The 8,999-nt window shown below is 36.0% G+C and overlaps 1 protein-coding gene and 1 long non-coding RNA gene across 2 annotated transcripts; one reads left to right on the top strand and one right to left on the bottom strand.

The window, feature by feature from the left end:
* Positions 1-667: 667 nt before the first annotated feature.
* On the bottom strand, positions 668-1,420 carry LOC118489225. The gene is made up of 2 exons (XR_004886814.1): positions 1,195-1,420; positions 668-1,103 (listed from the first exon to the last, which is right to left on the bottom strand). It is a non-coding gene; the product is annotated as an uncharacterized LOC118489225 (long non-coding RNA).
* Positions 1,421-6,059: 4,639 nt separating this feature from the next.
* LOC110922496 (F-box/FBD/LRR-repeat protein At4g00160) lies at positions 6,060-8,046 on the top strand. The gene is made up of 4 exons (XM_022166789.2): positions 6,060-6,188; positions 6,492-7,352; positions 7,447-7,578; positions 7,698-8,046. Exons 2-4 carry the CDS (start codon positions 6,510-6,512, stop codon positions 7,929-7,931), a joined length of 1,209 nt encoding a protein of 402 aa, XP_022022481.1. The 5' UTR covers positions 6,060-6,188; positions 6,492-6,509; the 3' UTR covers positions 7,932-8,046.
* Positions 8,047-8,999: the final 953 nt, after the last annotated feature.

Here is an 8,999-nt window from a genome sequence, read left to right on the forward strand (position 1 = left end):
TTTGAGGCCGTAGTCATAAAGCCCCTTTGTCATCATTACTCAATTAATTTAATTTTCATTTTTTTAAATAATTTATAAGTTTTATAAAATAAAAAAAACATTCCATTAAATAAAAAACACTACATTAAAATTAAAAAAAAAGTTACACAAAAAAAAAATTACACCTAAAAAATAAATTTATTCTTCGGTTTCATTTTCGTTCTCTCCTTCTTCCTCTTCGTTTTCTCCAGCATCCAAACCTACGTCTTCAAAGTTCCCGTCTTCGAATTCCTCAACCACTTCTTCCTCGGAATCTTCGTCGTGATCACTGTTGAATCGAATTGGGCGAATCGCCCAAGCATGCTCAACCAAATCCGCCTTCAACGTGTTATGTATTTCTCTAGATCGCAGTAGTTGAGCATTTACGAGTCTCTCTTCCATTGTCGCTTGGGTTCCTTCGACCAAATCTTCGGGAATATAGTTTTGGCATATCGCTCTTCCATCATCCTCAATGATCATATTATGCAAAATGATGCAAGCATACATGGCCATTCGTATTCTATCCTTATGCCACATGCGACAAGGATTTCTGATAAAATGCTATCGTTGTAGAACCCCAAAACACCTCTCGATATCCTTTCTCGAAGACTTTTGTAATTTTTTAAAATACTTTCTTTTTTCATCGAAAGTTTCAGAAAACGTTTTAACAATAATCGAATACTCAGGGTAGATACCATCGGCCAAGTAGTAGCCATGCTCGTAATCGTTCCCGTTTGCATGAAAACCGGCCTTTGGTATAGTTCCAGAAATGTAGCCCTCTATTAATGGTGAAGCCTCTAACGTATTAATATCGTTAAAACACCCGGCTACACCAAAGAAGGCCGACCAAACCCAAAGGTCGTATGATGCAACACCTTGTAATACCAAAGTTGGCCCTTTTTGATCACCCCGTGTATGTTGACCTCGCCATGCGGTTGGACAATTATACCAACGCCATTGACGACAATCCAAGCTACCAATCATGCCGGGCATTCCATGCTTTTCTAGATGCACCTCATATATTTTTTGAAGGTCGTTTCAAGTGGGGTTTCTCAAATAACGTTTTCCATATAACTGGCATATTCCTAAAATATAATTTAATATACAAAAGTTTTACTAATAAGCTACTAAAAATAAATATATAAAAGTAAATAAATAAAAGACAATAAAAATTACCATAGCAAAAATGTTCCAAGCAATCTCGGGTTGTTTTCTCCGCCATCTTCAAATACTCGTCGTTGATGTCGTACGTGTTTCCGTATGATAATACGCGTAAGGCGGATGTGACCTTTTGAATTGAGGTGAAGCCTAGATATCCTCGTGCGTCCATTCTTTGCTTAAAGAAATCATACCTATTTTCCAAGTCATTATTAATGCGCAAAAATAACCTTTGGCTCATCCGAAAACGTCGTTTAAAAACATTCGGTCCGTGAACCGTGTCGCATCAAAATAGTCTTTCATCAAACGCTCGTTCGCGGCTTCACGATCTTGCAAGATATAGGTGCGTCGCAAGATGGGTCGTGGAGGGGGAGTAGGCCGAATGTGCTCAAATGCTTGTAGCACAAAAGTACATGCACTCGTAACCGCTTCTTCCTCGGCCGCGTCTTCGTCGGGCGAAAAAAATTTTCGGTGAATTTCGGTAAAAGAGTCTTCCGACGGGGAACCCATTTTCGGTAGCTTCAACACTTTTTTAAAAATATATAGAGAATGAGAGTGGGAAATATATAGAGAATAGAGAATGAGAGAATGTATTGATTTGTAAAAAAATGGAAGAGTAGGAAGGAATTTATAGTGGGAAATTAAAAAAAATTGAATTTTTTTTAATATATTACCGTTTGACAACGGTCAAAAAATCAAACATTTCATCGCACAACGCCGCGAAAATTATCGCGCTGCAACAATTTTTTGGGCCATAGCGCCCTTCGTGATGGTGTGCCCGGCGCTATGCCGGCGCTATGGTGGGCTAAAACGCCCCACTACGTTCAACCTTATGGTTTCTTGTTTTTATTATTCCTCATTCATTCATCATCGCCACTGTACTGTTGTTATTTTTGTTATACTTTATGTTTTTTGGTTAAATGATTAGGTATCGCAGATTTATTGTTGTATTTTTTTTATGGTTTAATGTAGTTGTCCACCGATACTAATGATGATTTAGTGTTATTTATGATAGTGGCAACAGTTTTTGTGGCCTCTGTACTGTTGTTTTTTTTTTGTTAATACTTTATGTTTTAGCTGCATATTAACAAAGGATATTTTTTATAGAACACTTGGACTCGTACTCTTGTAGCTTTATGTGGTTGACATTATTTTATCTTTGTCTCGTAATCAATTTTATTATGGTGTCGTTTTTTATTTATCTTCGTATGGTTTGTATGTTAGTTTTTTCTTTATTTGCAATCTATGATGCACTGGGACGGGTACGGGAACGGGATACGAGGACGGGAACGGGAAACGGCAAAACTAAAAAATTCAAGAAGCGGGAACGCGACGGGTACGGGAATAAAAACATATAAAAAATAAATATATTCAAATTTAAGTAAATATCATGGGTGCTGGAATTCACAAAATTATAATTGTTAAAACACTATATTATTTGATCAACGTATATCATGATAATTATTAATAATACATTGCATTTATCCAATTTTTTTAATGTAAATACTAATTTATCCAATACTAATTAATAAATCGTGCATCCTAATTTTCACCACTATTAGATGTATATTATGGGTTTTGTAATTAATTAATAACTAGAATTGAGACCCGCCGCAATGCGGCGGGGATTCTTTAGTTATAAATTAGTCAATCTAGAACCCGTACGTTATGTTAAACCTGTTAAACGGGAAAAAAATAGACGATATTCACCCACGCACGCACGTTGCGTCGTGTTAACTCGTAAAATTTAGAACGAAACGTAAAAAGGTTAAATCAAAGATGCACGTTGCGGTGTTAAGTCACAAAATTTAGAACCAATCATAAAGCGAAAAATTTGCGAAAATTGAAAACTATAAAGGACCAAAGTTGAAAGTAAAAAAAGTCGTGAGGATATATTGCCAAAGACAAAAAGTTTTGGGTTAAAAGTAAAAAAAAAACAAATAGTTTTGGGTTAAAAGTAATTTGTGAAATACTTTTGGGTGAAATGTAAAAAAAATCATTTTTTTTTTGGAAAACCCCCAAAAGCTTACGACAACCATATGCATAACCATTTTTTCTTTGGAAAACCCCCAAAGCACACCCCGCGTTGCGGCAGAGCGTAAAACGGTGTCAAATAGTACTAATGTCACACAACCGTTATCGACCACCAACACTGACTCGACCTAGGATTTGCGTGTTGCGACGAACTTGTCAAACATGAAAAAATTGAGGTAAAAACGTTGAACCACACATGTACGTTGCGTCGTGTTAACTTGCAAAATTTGAAAAAAAACAAACATAAAAAAAGTTGAACCAAACTCGTATGTTGCGTCGTATTAACTTGGAAAATTTAGAACTATACGTAAAACGAAAATTTGCCAAAAATGAAAAGTATAAGTGAGAAAAATTACGAAGTTAAATTGCAAATAATGAAAAGTTTTGGGATAAAGTTAAAAAAATAAATTATGTAGGGTTAAATTTGAAAAAGTTAGAAACTTTTGGGTTAAAAGAAAAAAAATCAAGTTTTTTTTGAAGAACATCTAAAGCCAAAAGTACAAGTCACCCAAGCTCAAATTAGTTGCAAATTTATATAGTTTTTAATATTATAATTATAATTCCTTAACTAACATAACTTTATCACAAAGCTGGTATGTAATACACGAATTCAATGTAACCCGTCCCGGATTCATACCCAAGCCCATATGACATCATCTGAATAAGAAGAAAAGGCCGGCCCACATTTATTTAAAAATTATAATTAAAACCCTACTTCTAACATGAAACGTACCTGACTCTCAGAACTGTCGTCCCTGTTTTTCCCGAAGCGTTGCGTTGTCATATCCTTATTCCCGGAAACGTCTGGGGGACGTCCTCATGGCGTTTCCGGCGCGTTTCTTTCCCACGCCGTCCCTGGAACGGGTGATCAAGGTGATATGACGTCCCCGTGCTTCAAAGTTTGCAATTCTACCCATTTAAATAGATTTTAAATAAAATAACATTGACGAGCCGAGCTTTGGCTCATTTAAAGGATATTGAAACGAGCTCGAGCCAAAACGAGCTCGAGCTCGAGCTTTTTGTTTTACTCCCGAGCCGAGCTCGAGCTCAAATTAGTATGCTCGAACCGAGCTGCTCGAGCTTCATGAAAACATGACGAGCCGAGCTTAAACATAGTCGGGCTCAGGCTCGGCTCGGTTACACCGCTACTCTTAGATCCCTCTTTTTACCTACACTTTCGTAAAAACCATTGACTTTCTTTTCATGCAACCTTATATTGTTTCATTCCAATTATCAGGGAAAATTACATAAGAATAGTAGATGAGTAACAAACTGCGCCACCATCCCATTCTGAATATAAAATAATAATCTACTAAAAAATAAAATATCAAGATTCTTTTTTATCTCATTTAGGTAAAATCAACTGTTTTTATTTGTTCTGCCGGTAAATTATACTTTAGAGTAAATTACAAGTTTTGTCCTTTGTGTTTGTACCAAATTACAGGCGCTGTCATTTACCTTTAAAATTGATGAGTTTTGTACTTAATGTTTCAAAATCTTGCACATTATGTCCTTTAGCCCTAACCAAGTTATTTTTTTTGTTAAATCTGATCATGTGCAAGGCACATGAGGCCATTTTTGTAATTTCGTTTTTTAATAAATAGAAACAATATATAATTATCATATGTTATATACATAAGCACACACCCTCTCTCTCCTCAATTAACATAAGAGCATCCTGTTTCATGATATATAGTTTGAGTCATCATCTTCCCCAAATATGAACCCTAATTTGCGCATCTTGTTTCACGTCAAATTCGAGTTATATGATCACAATTAACGAATAAAACCTTAGGGCTTTTGAATGGAAAATGAAAACGAGTAGGATGGTGGCTTTCTTACCTAAAATCGGTGCATAGATTACAACGGTGGCTCGCCGGAAAAGGTTACAGCGGCGACAATGACAACAGAAAAAGAGAGGTAAGAGCGGTGGCTTTCTTACCTAAATAACCCCTAAGCAACCATCGGTGTAAACACAAAAGTCCCTTGAAACCCTCCTTCTTTCTCCTCTGAACCAAGCACAGGAGGAACACCCTGTTGACTCCATCCGAAAAACGACGCCGTACAGCTCGCGAGCAAGGCTAACATGAAGACGAAGCTGATTAACAGTAACAACTTGACTTTGAGTGATCCAGCGGCGGAGATCGCCGTCTGCCGGAACTTCTGAATCGTCCGACGGCAAATTAAACTCGTTCTTGCTACCATTAGTTCCGTACGAACTACAAATGACCTAATTTCCGATGTGATCTCATATCAACCAGTTTTTCACTAATTTGTAGCGTTGATCTTCCTAATTAGTGTAATTGTTGTGTGTCTCTCAATCTATATATTGTTATTGAAGGTTTTCTCTCTCTAGATGGAGATGGACGTCGGAGATTGGTAGTGATTCCGGTGAAAGAAACGATGGTGATTCAGTTAGGAGGGTGGGGATCTGTGTTGGTGGGTTATCAGGGTATTAAAAGGGGATAAACACAAGTCGGAAGGTGAAATGACCGTTCTACCCTCATGTGCAGAGCACATGACATAACTTAACTGAAAATTCTAACTTGGTTTGCCCTAAAGGACATAACGTGCAACATTTTGAAACATTAAGTACAAAACTTATCAATTTTAAAGGTAAAGGACAACGCCTGAAATTTGAGATAAACATAAAGGACAAAACTTGTAATTTACTCTATACTTTATGATTTTTATTAAACAATGTTTTAGATTCAGATTAGGACTATACCAATTACCAAATATGGCAGTTCAAGAAAAAAAGTAAAAAAAACTTACCAAATATTTTGATACAGTTTTGGGCTTATTCCAGTTTTTGGGCCGGGATACATTAACCATGGGCCAGAATCACAGGGCAAAAGGTAAATAGAGATACGTACCGGCCACTGAAACAACGGCGTCTTTTATCTAGTGATCGTATTTCATTTGGGATTTTACTTTGAAATCCAAAACCCTAATTGCTTTCGTTTCCATCTGTACAGGTAAGGATTCGGTTGATTAGGTTTTCATCTTTGAATGTCCATTAACAGTTTTTTATTTTATAATAAAACACTAAATTACACGTATATAATACCCTGTTTTGTATTAGATGATTAAAATACAACCACTATTGGTTACTTTCAGCGGAACCAAAATATATAATAATACCCTAATTTACATGTCAATAGGTGCCTGTTTTTATTGAGTGTTTTAAGATAGGATTACTATTGGTTACTTTCTGATGTCAATATGCATGTTCTGATATTTATTTATTTATTTGTTTGTTTGTTTGTTTGTTTGTTCAGAACTATTAGGAAGTGAATATGAGTTCTATAAGTGAGGATGTAGACGACAGGCTTAGCGGGTTGCCCGAAGAGATTCATTCGCACATACTCTCTCTAATGCCTACAAAATATGCGGTACGAACTAGCATTTTATCCAAAAGATGGAGGTACAGTTGGATGTTTGTCACAAACCTTGACTTTGATGATATTCATATTGATCCCATCCATATTGTGGATCGGGCACTTGAGTCTTACCAAATGTCCAAAGTTGAATTATTTCGGGTACACTTTTCTAAAATTCGTGCCCCTGAGTCAAAGGTATCAAGTTGGATTGATTGGGCGGTCAGGTTAAACGTACGTGAGCTTGACATACACGTTATCCGGCTTGAGTTGCCTTTAAGCCTTTTAACTTGCAAGACACTTACAAAATTGAGCATAGGTCTTAGTGGCCGTCGGTACAATGTTTTGGGGCCTCAGTCGCCTGTCAATCTTCCTTGCCTGAAAACTCTTGACATTGTTTTGTGGAAGACTCCTTTTCTCATTGCGTTTAACCTTATTCATGGTTGTCCGGTCATTGAAGATTTATCATTGGAAGTAAAAGACTGCGGTGATGAGAAATTGTTCAAATACAATATCCCTACTTTGAAACGGCTGAAACTAACATATGCATATGTTATCAACGATGTTAAAAACACAGTTGTTTTAAATGTCCCTAATCTTGAATACCTATTCGTCGGTGGCGTATTGTACTCGTCTTTTGTCATGGAAGATTTGTCGTCTTTGATCGAGGCATCTGTTTCAATTCGTGAAACAACAGATTGTTCTCTGTTGGTTGATCTTCTTAAAGGAATTAGTGGAGTTCAATCGCTATCACTTCAATATGTAAGTTTCCTTTAAAATGTTGTGTGTTAGATAGTGTTTAATTCTAAGGGTATTCATTTTCTTGCACTAACTGTAACTTAATTCGTTGTTAAAGTTTCCACATCGTCAACGTCTGCCCGTCTTTTCGAATACAAAGCACTTGGAGTTGAAGGATCTTTGGGAGCCTAAACTAATCCCTAAATTACTCGATCGTTTTCCCCGGTTGCAACATTTATGTATTGAAAAGGTACTTGATTTAGCTATATTGATATCTTTTACAGTTTTTCCTATATATAATTTATTACTTTTTACCCCTATATAATTTCTTGTTTTGTTTTTCTTATAATTGGTAAAAACTTTCAAAAGCCGAAAGAATGTCTTTGGCGTGACCCGAAGTGGGTTCCTGCTTGTATCCGGACGAGCCTTACAACCTTGAAATTTTCAAAATGCAACGGTAGGAAGTATGATATGGAGCTTCTGAAATACTTGTTGAGGAATGCAGAGGTTTTGAAGACGGTAACAATCACTTGGGAAGACTTACACAAAGAAGAAAAACGGCGGTTCGCTGCACAAATGCATAATTTTCTTAGGGCTTTCTAGGTATTGTGAGATCCATTTTATTGGTAATTAGTTTCATTCTACTCTACTTGTATGAAATGATTGTCATATTCATATATAGATTATTGAATGGCCCCCTTATTTTTTGGAGCTTAAACCATCTCTCCATCTATGATTGATATCAGTAAAATTTAAAATATGAAAAGGGTATTATTGTATGATTGAAGGAGTCTGTGTGAGGTAAGACTATTGTATGGATACTGGAGATAAGATTGGCAGTTTTTTTTTTTTTAGTAAATTGCCAAAATTGTCTTTAAGGTTTGGGCATGTGCGCCAGTTTTATCCAAAACAAATTTTTTGTACCATATTATCCTTCATTTTTAGGATTTTTTGCCATTTTCATACAAACGTTTAACTTTTTTGCTAAAATCGTTCATGAGGTTTGAGTATGCAATGACTGATTATCTAAACCGACATGCGTTACGAGTCAACTTTTTATAAGCTAGATTCAAGTTCGTAATTCAGGGTCCGAGTTTATCTTCTTGTTTTGGATTAATTCCGTTTTGTTTTAGATAAATGTGTATGGATCTAATAATCGTTAGTTAAAGTATGAATTTTCGATAAAAGGCTTAATTTTGTTCCAATGTCAAAAAATTTGGTTACTAACCAAAAAAACTGAACCGACCTAATCGATAACTGAATCATGTAACCAAAACGGTGAAGTGTTCGTTTATATTTGCCTGTAACATAAACAAGTCAATTCCGAGCTAAGATTGGACAATCATAACGAGTCAGGCTTCGAAATAATAATGGGCTGAACTTGAGCTTAGATGAGCTCAAGCTCGGCTTGGCTTTTCTACGTTGTGTAATTAAATGAGTAATAATTTCTCTTGGTAAGGTAACATTATGATTTATGGTAATGGTTATCAAGTATAAGTTTTAAATGCCATTGCATAACTAGGTCTTTTATTAAAGCGAGCCGAGTTGAGAACTTTTGATCAAGCTCACTATCTCATTTCCGTTATATGTTCACACACTTAATTGAAATAGTTGTTTGATTTTAAAATTTATAACAAAATTGCCAGGGTCGAATCAGATCGGGTCGGGTCC

Source organism: Helianthus annuus, chromosome 17, assembly GCF_002127325.2.
Source record: "Helianthus annuus cultivar XRQ/B chromosome 17, HanXRQr2.0-SUNRISE, whole genome shotgun sequence".
Classification (NCBI taxonomy): domain Eukaryota; kingdom Viridiplantae; phylum Streptophyta; class Magnoliopsida; order Asterales; family Asteraceae; genus Helianthus; species Helianthus annuus.